Source organism: Bos indicus x Bos taurus, chromosome 18 (assembly GCF_003369695.1).
Source record: "Bos indicus x Bos taurus breed Angus x Brahman F1 hybrid chromosome 18, Bos_hybrid_MaternalHap_v2.0, whole genome shotgun sequence".
In the NCBI taxonomy this organism is placed as follows: Eukaryota; Metazoa; Chordata; class Mammalia; order Artiodactyla; family Bovidae; genus Bos; species Bos indicus x Bos taurus.
The window spans coordinates 4,956,819-4,970,460 of record NC_040093.1 but is presented as its reverse complement, the minus strand read 5'-3'; the positions used below and the strand labels follow the sequence as shown (position 1 = coordinate 4,970,460).

The following is a 13,642-nucleotide window of genomic DNA, read 5'->3' as shown; positions in this document are numbered from 1 at the left end:
GTAGGTACAGAGAATGCAACAGTTTCAGAAAAATAAGCTGCTTGCCCCGATCACACTTCAAGGGACAAGTCAGTCCAAAATATGATCCTAATCTGTCTCACACACCAGTACAACTTAACAGGGACAAAACTCATCTCCATGTATGAAAGATCCGTGTTTTCCAAGAGAAGCAGAATCACTTCATTTTATCATCACAGTAACAGTGGCATCACTGTCTGAAAAAAAGGTCTCTAAGCCATTCTTCCAGTTTACTGATTCTGCTAAAATGTCCTCAGAAATGGCATTATCAGTGAAGCTGCCCAACAAGCTCTCTGAAACAAAATGCCCAGTGAGATGGGACTTTATTTATATTTAGTGCACATCACCCTTCTAGGACTTCAGGATGGAGATATCCCCCTGCATTGACAAGTATAACATCAGGTTTAACATTACCACTGTAGTAGCAAGACAGGAAAAAACTTAGCATTTCTCAGGAGCGGATTAAATACATTATAGTATATTCGCTCAGTACAACCTTCTGCAGCCGAAAAATGAAAGCAGTCCTTTGTCCCTTCCAGACGGCCATGTAATGATCCCCACTGGGGAAGACTCTGCATACAGCTTTTTATCATTTGTATAAAACCCCCATGTATGTGTGTGTATTTAAGCACAAAATCTTTCCCAAAAGGATACAAGAAACTAGTGACAGTGTCTGACTCCAGTGGGAGGAACTATGAGCTGGAGGATAATACAAATCACTTTTGTATTGACCCAGAGGAAAGTTATGTATTTAAACATTTTTTTACAACTAAAAAATTTTATGGACTGATTATGCGTTGAAAAATTACAAAAGTAATTTCTGATTGCAGGAGAAAAACACGAAGTCTTATGAGAATCACTCTAAAGTTATAATGTATACACTTTTTTAATATAAAAATGCAGAAAATTTCCTTTATAGACAATTTCTCATAGATCTATCATGTAATGTCAAAAGTATCTGTAATCGCATTAACTATGATTCTCATGACTGAAAAGAGATTGATCAAATACATCTAGAAAAAACAGGCACACTAGATTATGAATTCTACTGAAGACAAAGACCATTATTTTAAATACTTTTAAATTCCCCAATTCCTGATAGGATTCTCAGAACAGTTTCTTGGTTAATGAATAGTAAATTGATTTATTGGTGAAATTAGCAACTATGGAGCTTCCTGATGATATAAAATCAGTAGATAATTCACAGAAACTAGCTTCCAGATTTTCATTTTAATTACTACTGTGAAACAATATAATTTAGTACCAAATGTTTAAAAACCCATTATAATCACCAGACTCTGAAATACGCATCATTTGGATCTCATCAACTACATAAAACTCATCCATTTTTCTTTTGAAAAAGGTAGTAGAAATCCCAAAGAATAAGGGAGAGACTACTAATTAAAGGTATGATAACTAATCGAGCACCATGATTTCATTCTCAGGACCTCCCAAGAGGCTGGAAGGAGGAAGGAAGTAGTGAGGATGTTGGAGAAATAAGGGTTGCTCTTAACTTCTGGCCCCTTTTGTGCTGTGAGGCAATGCAAGGTCTAGCGAAAAAGAAAACTGTGGAGGCTGGAGATTAAAACAAAAGCTTTTGGTTCAAATGGTAAAGGAGGCCCTGGAGAGCAGTAGACTCAGTTTATCCAGAAGGCAGTGCTGGAGTTGGCTTCAGCAACTAGGGGGTTTCTTCTTGGCATCCACGTCCTTTTTAATTTCTTCAAGTTTTTTAGCCAGGTTTGGTATGTCATAGTTTTGAGCCAGATACATTCCCACCACATTGCCAAGAGTAAATCCAAGCAAGAACTGGAGCATAGTGTCGGAAAAGTGGGCGCAAACAGCGGCTGCAGCTCCGAAAGCCGTTGGGACCTGCCTCCCCCGGCTGTGAGCTGTCTTATAGATACCAAAGCAGCAGGTGGAGAAGTTAACTACAGGGCAACTGGACTGCACCCTGGACATGAGCTGCCACAATTCAGACAATTGACTGGAAAGAAATGCGAAAAAATGGACCCTGAAACTGAAGGTTAACTGTACCTAACACAATCAAGTTGATGCTGCTCAGACCACTGATGACCAATTTGAAGATGACTGTTGGAGAGGACTGTGCTGTTTCCGCCTGTAGCCCCCCTCCCCCTGTCTATAAAAGCTCTCATCCCCTTTTGGGGTGGGGTGGAGTCGGCCTTTGGATCGATGTCCACCATCCTCCCCCAACCTAGTTGCCAGCATCTGAAATAAAGCAAACGTTCCTTCCCACCAACCTGGCCTGATTATTTGCTTTTGAGTGGCAGGCAGCCAGACCCCACACACGCTTTTGGTAACACTTTTTGCTGAGGGCCCAGGTTCAATTCCTGGTCAGGGAACTAAGATCCCATAAGTGGCACCGTGAAGCCAAAAAAGGGTACAGACGATCAACTGCAAGTTCGCACTTGACTCTACAAGGGCTAAATCGTGAGCTGTGGCAGCTGTTGCCCTTCAAAGGAGCTCACAGAAAGGAGGCACGCTGTGCTCAGTGGAAAAACTGGCAGGACAGGTCTTCAGAAATTTAGATATTTTCAGGAACTGATTTTATGAGCCCAATTCTTGTATCTCCTCATATCTAGGAAAGCACTAAAATCCTTTTTGGTGATATCTGCTCCTCCTCGTGATTAGCAGAAACCTTCTGCAGAAAAGAAAAAAAAAAAAAAGTGCTTGATTGCATAACTTCTCTTCCCAAAAATCACATACAGACTGACCTTCCCCCTGCCTCTCTGGAGTGGTTTCTCAGAGCTATCTGAGGTCTGTCTCTAGACTGCAGTCCTTATTTTGTCCCAAAGAAAACTTAACTCACAACTCTCACATAGTGCTTTCTTTCTTTTTTAAGTTGACAAGACTTAACAGAAACAGACTAACAGATTTAGAGAAGGAACTTATGATTTCCAGGGGGGGAAAGGGGGAAAGACAGACTGTGAGTTTAGGATGGACACGTACACACTGCTATTCTAAAACAGGTAACCATCAAGGACCTGCTGTATGGCACAAGAACCTCTGCTCAAAATTCTATGATAATCTAAATTGGAAAAGAATTTGGAAAAGAATATGTGCTGTGCCCAGTTGAGTCTGATACTTTATGAGCCCAGACACTAGAGCCCACCAAGCTCCTCTGTCCATGAGGAGAATCCTTGAGGGAGTTGGCATTTCCTCCTCCAAGGGTTTCTTCCCAACCCAGGAATTGAACCTGGGTCTCCTGTATTGTAGGCAGGTTCTTTACCATCTGAGCCACCAGGGAAGCCCAGGGGGATTGAGATTGGGCTCAAATTCAGGGAGTCAGAGCCTGAACAGTGGAGTAAAGGTGAGTGAGTGGCTGGAAAATTACCAGGAGGAGACCTCATGGTGGGGGGATACTTACTAAACTCGCTTAACAGGATTCTTGCTGAAAGCCAGCCAAGGGTTTAGACATCAGGGGTGTTGGATGAGGAATTTGATCAGAGATCAGAAGTTATCGGTTAACAAGGGTGGGGTGGAGACAGGCATATTTTTTTGCCAAGATTGGACTGGGAGGGCCACGGGCAAGTCAAGGTCAAGGTGTAGTTAAGAGGCTACAGGGGAGCCTGACTCAATCAAGCTTAAGTCAAAGACAGAGTCTTGGTCAGTGTTGTCCAGAAGGAAGAAATGTGCCTCTCCTCTTCTAGGTTCTCTTGTTCTAAATTGACATGGGATCAATAATTCCCTGGTGGACCAGTGACTGGGACCCGGCGCTACCACTGCAGGGGGAAGACTGGGATGTGACTGAGCGCCTGAACAACAATACATGAGGGAGACTGAGGAAAATGGAGTAAATAGCCAGACTGGCCCAAACCTTTGCCTTAAAATGCCACCTTCAGCTAAGACAAAAGAAGATGCTGAGGCTGGTGGAATGGGACTTGAGAGAAGGGCAATTCACATGGAGATGAAAGCAAATGTTTGGTAAACAAACATTTGCTAGGGCCGGGCTGGGACCATGGAACTCAGAGGGGAGTCTGATCTCCAGGCCTCCAGGTTCTCCCCCTTCTCGACACACATACTTGCCACATATTCTTTGTAGACATCGCTGGTGGTAGCTTTATTCTGGGAACAGGTTGTCTCTCTCTTTTCTTTTAATGTGTAAATTTCTTAAATTTTTGGCAGCACCTTGTGGGATGTAGGATCGAATCTGTGCTCCCTGCATTGGAAGCTCAGTCTTAGCCACTGGCTGCTGCTGCTGCTAAGTCACTTCAGTCATGTCTGACTCTGTGCGACCCCATAGACGGCGGCCCACCAGGCTCCTCCATCCCTGGGATTCTCCAGGCAAGAATACTGGAGTGGGTTGCCATTTCCTTCTCCACTTAACCACTGGACTACCAGGGAAGTCCCCAGGCTCTCTATGTAAACTCTTAAGGCCGTTCACTTGTGTCTGACTTTTGTGACCCCATGGACTGCAGCCCACCAGGCTCCTAATCTAATTATGAGAAAAACAGGAGACCAATCCCAACAGAGGAGGCTGGCAGATTAGGGTTCCTGGGGTCCCCAAGAGACAGACACAACTGGGCAACTGAGCACATAATCCCAGCTGAAGCACATTCTATAAGACCTGAGCAGAAGGCCTCAAAACTGTCCCAAAATAAAAGCCTGAGAAACCCTCCCAGCCAAGTGTAACCCCCCCCCAAAAAAAACCTAAGGAAACCGAATTAACCATGGATTACAGCTGATAATAATATTGGCTTATTAAATGTAACAAGTTTATTGTACTAATGTTCTAATAGCAAAGCTAAGGAAATATAAATTAACTATGGACTGCTTGAGAGTCCCCTGGACTGCAAGGAGATCCAACCAGTCCATTCCAAAGGAGATCAGCCCTGGGTGTTCCTTAGAAGGAATGATGCTAAAGCTGAAACTCCAGTATTTTGGCCACCTCATGCGAAGAGTTGACTCATTGGAAAAGATTCTGATGCTGGGAGGGATTGGGGGCAGGAGGAGAAGGGGACGACAGAGGATAAGATGCCTGGATGGCATCACCGACTCGATGGGCGTGGGTTTGAGTGAACTCCGGGATATGGTGATGGCCAGGGAAGCCTGGCGTGCTGCGATTCATGGGGTCTCAAAGAGTCGGACACGACTGAGCGACTGAACTGAACTGAACTGATGGGCTGCAGCTAATAACAGTAATGATATTGGTTTATTCACTGTAACATGTGTGTTCTACCAATGTACTAATGATGTATTTTAAAATTTAATTTTATAGGTATCAGTTATTTTTCAAATTCTTTTACCATTTAGGTTATTATAGAGTACCCAGTTCTCTGTGCTCTGTTACATTTAAAAAGCCAATATATTGCAGGCAGACGCTTTACCGTCTGAGCTACCAGGGAATCCCATTATTAGCTGCAGTCCATGGTTAATTCAGCTTTCCCTAGGTTTTTTTTTTTTTTTTTAACCTTAACCTAATGTCATTTTCTGTTCCAGCATCCCACTCAGAACATCGCATTACACACAGTTGTCCTGTTTTCTTAGGCTCCACTTCTGCCTTTGGCTGCGCGGGTTTCTCAGTCCTTGTTGGAGTTATAATGTATTCATGTATAGGGGAAACTGGGAGTAGGCATAGTGGAAACTCTACATGTTGCAGTTTCTCTGTAAATCTAAACTTGTTCCAAAAGGAAAAGTTTCATTATTTAATTTTTTTTAAGTTTCTTTTTTTAAAAAAGAAAAAAAGCCGTAAATTAAAAAACTGTTCTGGCTCAGTCATTTCTTAGAAATCCAAAGAATGAGAGTAAGTCCCACCTAGTCAAGTCCCCACCCCTAGGGCTTTCATAGTAAATTTGCCTTTATTAAACAGATGTTTGCCTACTCTTTGTGTGCTGGTGATATTCAAAATACTCTCTGAAACAGCTATCAAATCTCATTATTTGTGCTGAATGAGGGTCTGAACCTCTTTCCTGAGGAGAAGGAAGGAATTTCTGCCCTTAAGTCCCCTTTTCCCTTTCAGATTGCCACCCCCATCCGTCGCCATTAGCTTTTGCATCAATTTCCGCAGCCTGGCCCCACGAAATCTGTCCTTCTGCCCCACAGGTAGAATTTGTAATTGAGGGAATAATGAGCTTGCCCTTGACCCTGAGCCTGCCTTCCGGGTCTTAGCAAAGAATCCTGCTAAATCTTTTCCCTGACCCTTGAGAGCTAATCACCTCTCATGCCAGATCAAGTTCCTCTCCCTCCATTTAATCTCTGAGTCCTTGACCTGCCTTAATGAGAATCCTATTAGACTCACTTGGTAAGACCCCTCTTCACTTTGGTATCTCTTCTCAAGGATTTTGCATCCACTGACCCCCTCACTCAACACTCTGGCTGTAAATCGCCATTTCACCTTGAGAAAGACCCTGATGCTGGGAAAGACTGAAAGCCAAAGGAGAAAGGGACGGTTGAGGATGAGATGGTTAGATAGCATCACCGACTTAATGGACATAAATTTGAGCAAACTCCAGAAGATAGTGAAGGACAGGGAAGCCTGGAGTGCTGCAGTCCATGGGGTCACAAAGACACGACTTAAAAACTGAACTTGTAATCAGATATTCTCTCAATCCATCTCCCCTATTGAGAAAATTTGTACCCTGAAAGAATACAGAACAGGCCACCCCAAACTATGTGGCTGTGTGTCTACTGGAGAAATTGATTAGTGAAGTGGTTTGCAAGATCTTACAAGATTCGCCTTCAGAATCCCCTGAATTAAAACCCCTGGGACTTCCCTGGTGGTGGTCCAGTGTTTAAGATTCCACACTTCCGCTGCTCTGGGCATGGGTTCCATCCCTGGTTAGGAACTAAGATCCTGCATGCCACGTGGGTGGCCAAAAAAGAAAAAAACTTAAAACTCGTGACTTTGCTTCCATCTAAAGCTGAGGCAAACTCATGTCTTCTCGGTGTTAACAACAGTGTCAGACACATTCGAACACCTCTGACACTTGGAAGCTCATGACTCTCATACCTTCCTCTCTCTTAGCAATTACATTCATTCCATCACCAATATTAGTTAGAATGGCCATCCTCACAGGCTTCCCTGGTGGCTCAAGATGGTAAAGAATCTGCCTGCAATGAGTCAGACCCAGGTTCAATCCCCAGGTCAGGAAGATCCCCTGGAGAAGGGCATGGCAACCCACTCCAGTCCTCTTGCCTGGAGAATCCCAAGGACAGGAGCCTGGTGGGCTACAGTCCACGAGGTTGCAAAGACAGACATGACTGAGAGACTAACACTTTCTTCCTCACAAAGCTTGAATATAGATGGTTAAATTAGGCAAAAGTCATAAAAACATATACTCTTTAAATGAATTTCTTATCCACACAATGTAAAGAACCCTGAAGGAAATGCAAAATAATCAAGGTGAAAACCAGGACACAACTCTTAAGATGCCTGACAAATATTCTCGATGAGGGCTATGTGACTCCAAGCATACCCCATCCTAAGTGACTGTGATCAACATTTGAAATGCCTCCCTAAGGTTTCCTCTTGGTTCTCTGCTGCTGCTGCTGCTAAGTTGCTTCAGTCACGTCCAAATCTGTGCGACCCCAAAGATTGCAGCCTACGAGATTCCCCTGTCCTTGGGATTCTCCAGGCAAGAACACTGGAGTGGGTTTGCCATTTCCTTCTCCAATGCATGAAAGTGAAAAGTGAAAGTGAAGACTCTCAGTCATGTCCGACTCTTAACGACCCCATGGACTGCAGCCTACCAGGCTCCTCCATCCATGGGATTTTCCAGGCAAGAGTACTGGAGTTGGGTGCCATTGCCGTCTCCCTTGGTTCTCAGTGGGTGTTACTAAAAGTAGAGGTTTGCTTTTTGTTTTGCAAACAAAAACATGTAAAATGTAAAAAAAATGCTTTTTGTTTTTACAAACAAAAAAATGTAAAATTATCATTACACAGATTCACATTCACAGGGATTCTCGCATTTTCTAAAGTGTTCTCCCAGACTCTTTTTTTTTTTTTTTCCAGTTGGCAGATTCACTTATTCAGTGAATATTTTCAAAAGTCTGTGATGGACCAAGCACTGGGGACACAGTTCTGAACAAAATAGAAAATGTCCTTCCTTCATCAAGCTTACATTTTCGTTTTGGAAACAGATGACAAAGAAATAAGCAAATGAGTTTTTAATATCAGCTAATTATGCATACCAAGTACTCCAGATACAGCATGGAGGTGAATGTCAAAAATTACAATTTTTTTTTTCAAATGTGCACTAACTTTGACACTTTCTGAAATATATTCATGTGTTCATGCTCATTTATTTATTTATTTTTTGATTGGATGAAAATTATTTTACAACATTATATCGGTTTCTGCCATACAACAACGTGAATCAGTCATAACTGTACCATTTTATTTATTCCATGTATTTCTTTTGGCCTCATCACATGGCATGTGGGATCTTGGTTTCCTGACCAATAATAAAACCCGTGCCCCCTGCATTGGAAGTGTGGAGTCTTAACCACTGGACCATCAGGGAAATTCCATGGAATTGCTATTTTAGAAAAGCTGGTTGGATGAAGTGTCCTTGAAGAGGCACGATTCAATGCAATTAGGGAAGAAAGCAATTAAAAGAACTGGAAAATTCTGGACAAGTAGACCTACTATGTTTCGTGTCTGTATCATTACAACTCTCAAAAGTTTGCTCTATTTCTTTCCCATATCCTGTGATGTTCTAGGGCTTCCCTGGTGGCCCAACATGGGGCCTGGTGGCCTGCAACATGGGAGTCGCAGAAGACACAGGTTCGATCCCTGGGTCAGGAAGAGCCCCTTGAGGAGGGCATGGCATCCCACTCCAGTATTCTTGTATGGAGAATCACATGGACAGAGAAGCCTGGTGGGCTACCTGTGTCCCAAGTGTCACAGAGCTGGACACGACTGAAGGGATTTAGCACTCACTTGATGTTCTAACATAACTGCGTACTTGATTGGTTTTGAAGGCCATATTGAGTATCGCCTTACTCAGTGGTGTCCAACTCTCTGTGTCACCCTTTGGACACAGTGTAGCCCACCAAGCTTCTCTGTTCATGGGAGTCTCCAGGCAAGAATCCTGGAGTGGGTTGCCTTTTCTTTCTCTAGGGGATCTTCCTGACTCAGGAATCAAATCCAAGTCTCCTGCATTGGCAGGCAGATTCTTTATCCTTGAGCCACCAGGGAAGCCCTGATATATTCAGTTCAGTTCAGTTCAGTAGCTTAGTTGTGTCTGACTCTTTGCGACCCCATCAATCGCAGCACGCCAGGCCTCCCTGTCTATCACCAAGTCCCGGAGTTCACTCAGACTCACGTCCATTGAGTCAGTGATGCCATCCAGCTATCTCATCCTCTGTCGTCCCCTTCTCCTCCTGCCTCCAATCCCTCCCAGCATCAGAGTCTTTTCCAATGAGTCAACTCTTCGCATGAGGTGGCCAGATATATTAAAAGATGTCTAATAAATTTCAGCTGTCAGGTAAGGTCTTCTAAAGTGTTTCATCTAGTCTGGAAATAGTCCTCCCTTCCCCCCACTTTTTCTTCTCAACTTCAGCACAAAGCAGTAATTTTACATTAAATTGTAGGAATCCTTTTAAAAAACACGATTATCACCCATTCACCTCCAGGCTGTACCTCACTGTTGAGCAAAGAACTCTGTACACAAAAGGATTTCAAAAACTGTTGAGGATTTTTTTTTTTTAAGCTATTCTTACTGGTATGCAGACCAGCCAGATAAAGGTATGAATTGGGTGGGGACGGTGGAGAGACCAGGTGATTGTAATGACAACAAGGTCTACTGATTTGCAAATGAAGAGCTTTCAATTCTGCAGGAAGAATGTTTGATTTAGCAAACTTTTTCCATTTAGTCCTAGTCTCCCCCAGCCACCCCAGGCTATCAAATCTCATTTCTTAAATCTTTGAAATTTTTTAATCCAAAAAAAAAAAATAAAGAAGGAAAAAAAAAGTGGCTCAGTAAAGAGGAAAGGTAAAGAATGTTCCTGCAATGTAGGAGACCCAGGTTCAACCCCCGGTTTGGGAAGATCCCCTGGAGAAGGAAATGGGAATCCACTCCAGTATTCTTGCCTGGAGACTCCCCATGGTCAGCAAAGTCTAGCAGGCTACATTCCATGGGGTTGTCGTGTCGGATTGGAATGAGTGACTAATACCTTCAAAGAGGAAAGATATTAACTTGAGACTTAAGGTTCATTAACAGTTAATAAATCAAGTATACATCAATAAAACTTTAATAGTTAACAAATCAATTGTACATCAATAAAGCTGGGGGAAAATTGGAAAAAAGCAGCTAATAAACATATTAACTTGAGATTTTAATGGGCACGTTGGTGGTTGTTTAGTTGCTAAGTCATGTCTGATTCTTGCAACCGGGTTTCTCTGTCCATGGCATTTCCCAGGCTAGAATACCAGAGCGGGTTGCCATTTCCTTCTCCACGGGATTGACTTAAAATCAACTTTGAATGGAAGTCTTTGTTTCACATTTCTTAAAGTCAATTGCATTAATAGTTTTTCACCCTTAAGAACAAATGCTTCTTGCATTTTTACTAAGCTCGGGCCCCAGGGCTGATTTGGGGGTGGGGGGCTATAGGTGAATAAGACCAACCTCTGTGCCCTGTGGGAGCTGAGCTCAAAGGACAACTGTGACAAGTAACTGAACTGGTGGCTAGTGATTAGACAAAGAGAAATGCTAAGCCCTTGAAATGTGAGAGACACATAGGGGTCGGCCCTGAACGTGCTCCATGAGGGTGAAGGGCAGGAAGAAAAAGCTGTCAGTGGCTGAGAAAAGAAGGTGATGAAAAGGACCTTGCTGGGTTTGGGGACAGAGCAGAGGGTCCAGGTGGAGAGGAGTGGCGAGGTTAGATCTGGGTGGAAACCAATGTCTCCATTTTTACCAAAGCTGCTCTCAAAAATCCACATTTTAGGGAATTCCCTGATGTTCCAATGGTTAAGACTCAATGCTTTCACTGCCACGGGCCCAGGTTTGATACCTGGTTGCGAAACTAAGATCCCACAAGCCTCTCAGGGTGGCCGGGAAAAAAAAAAAAAAGCTCATTGTAAAAAAAAAAAAAATTCTTTAAAGAAAAAACAGAAAGGGAAATATTTTAAAATGCTCATTCTAACACAACATTGCCAATCAACTATTTGCCAATAAAAATATTAATTAAAAATGCTCATTATAGCACTATTAATAAATTATCCTAAATTTGTAAAAATTGAAAATGTCTAACAGGGGCTTAATGAAATAGGCTAAAGATATACTCTGTATTGCCATTAAGCATTAAGGCACATGTATTTATTGGTTTCACCATTTTATTTATATAGTTTTTGAAATTTATCCAACAATCTTTAGTAAATCCCATGGACTTGTTATCTTTGTCCAGAATTTCTTACAGGGAGAATACTCAGATCTCAATAATACACATAAATTTAGTAAAACTGCACATTTTTAAAAGATACTGAAAATATTTTGAGAAATTGTAATATTCATAGTTGCTAAAAAGAAACATTTAAAATACCTTTTAATGGGGTGCTGGATTTAAAGAACTCCGAAGCGATCCCTACACCAATGCTTTGTATGAATACACAGAGATTCAGAGATAATATGAACAGAATTAGACGTGTTCTTGATTGTTTTTTTCCATCACCCTTCCTCTAGGTTTCAGTCTCTCAGCTTCCACACTATTCACATTGTAAAGCGCTGTACATAGTTTAGAATGTTTGCCAAGACCCCTGGCATTATCCACAAAAGGCTGAAGGTGCTCCATTGCCTTCCCCAGTTGTGACAACCAAATGTGTCTCCAAACTTTGCCAGATGTCCCCTGGGGAGGGAAAAAAAATACCCTCAGTCGAAAAACAGTATTCTAGACTATAAAATCCGTCGTTTGATTCACCCCAAACACCCCAGACACTAACAAGCATGCCTTGGCATGTCTTATGTGCTCAACAAATATTGCTAAATAGTAAATAGTAGTTGAATGAATAACTGAGTCCCCAGAAGGTACAGTTATGTTCTTTGGGGGTACTTCTATGTATTTTCCTAGTTTGTTTATAATTTGTTTTGATGGTATAAACAATGAAGGAGTCGACGGTTTTAAAAAAAATACTGGAGGATGGGTCTCACTCAGAATGGGGCAGGGTGGGTCTGGGTGGAGACCTGTGGAGGGGAGTGGTCTTCCCCGCAAAGGCTGGGTCTTTGGCTTATAAAAGAGGTCGGCAGGTCTGAGACCTTACTTCCTGGCTAGAGAAGCAATGAAATCCTGCTTTTTGTGAGTATCACCTGCACATTCTTTTCCTTAAATTGTTCACCCTTTTCTCTTTCCAGCTGCTCGTCTATTTTCAGTAAGTTTTATTGCTTTCAGTCTTCTGAAATTGCACTGGGTTGTTACCTCTTAGTTTGACTCGAAGCTACCTTTTCTCATTTAAACTGCACTTATGTATTGTAATAGTTTTTTTCGTGTTTTTTTTTTTTTTTCCAGCCAGGAGGCATGCAGGATATTCCCAACTTGGGATCGAACCCACGTCTCCTGCATTGAAAGTACAGAGGCGTAACCACCGAGAATCCCACCCCGACTCGCCCAGCCTAGTGTATTCTCTTCTGGTAGCTGACCTTTTGTGTCCCCAAAGTTGGTATAGTGTTTAGCCAGCGACATCTAGGGAGGGGAATTTTCTTGCCTCATTTCAGCGTAAATTGAGGCAGCCTGAACTTTTCACTACCGCGCGACGTGACATGAGGGGTCCTAGTTCCCAACCAGGGATTGTACCTTCCCCGCCTCCGTGCTTCAAATGCAGAGGACTTGGTTGGGAAGTCCAAGGCAAAGTGTAGTCGAATAACCTCAGCATGCATTTAACTCTCCTTAACCGAAGTTCTAGTACTATGGTAATAGTGCAGGGGCGGGGGGTAAACACGAGCTTCATAATCGGACTTCATGTTAGCTTTCCCTCTTGCTCTTGCGGTTTGGGTTAGTGTTAATCCTTTGAAGCGTTCTGTCTTCTAATTCCTTTACTTAGTGATCCTGGCCCGCAACTTCTCAGCCTGTGGTACTCAAACTGTGGGGGCACTTCCGTTTTACGAAGGGAAGTGCCGCCATGTTTTGAGTGTTACCGGTTGAGAGAGTAGCTTCCACTTGGTGAAAACTAACTGGGGGCCTGGTATGAAAGTTGTCTATAAAGTTTGCTTAACGTCTCCTTACACCAATGACTTTTACAGAGATCACCAATGACAGGTCTTTCCTAGGATAAGGGTCAGAACTGGTTCCAGTAACCCAGACCGGGATGCTCAAAATGGGGGTGCTTGCCGATTTGTGACTGGAAAGTGCTCCCATTTTCGAGCGTCCCTGCTCGGGGAAACCATCTAAGGATTGGAATCTGCGATATCTGCTCGCGTTTACCGATCCTGCTCTTCATTACCGACTCAAGTCGGAGATTCTGTCAGCAACCAAGGACTTCTGTTTCATCAATGGTGGGTTTTACTTCCAATTCCAGGGGTTTTGTCTGTAATTTGCCGTGTTCAATATGCTGCTGCAAAGTCGCTTCAGTCGTGTCCTACTCTGCGACCCTGTAGATGGCAGCCCACCAGGCTCCCCCGTCCCTTGCTCAATTAAAAGCTCTGCGTATCATAATTTTATTTCAATTATCATAATT

At 42.9% G+C, this 13,642-nt stretch overlaps 1 protein-coding gene across 1 annotated transcript; it reads right to left on the bottom strand.

The window, feature by feature from the left end:
* Positions 1-880: 880 nt before the first annotated feature.
* Positions 881-1,901, bottom strand: STMP1 (short transmembrane mitochondrial protein 1). The gene has a single exon (XM_027514856.1). It carries the CDS (start codon positions 1,831-1,833, stop codon positions 1,690-1,692), a length of 144 nt encoding a protein of 47 aa, XP_027370657.1. The 5' UTR covers positions 1,834-1,901; the 3' UTR covers positions 881-1,689.
* Positions 1,902-13,642: the final 11,741 nt, after the last annotated feature.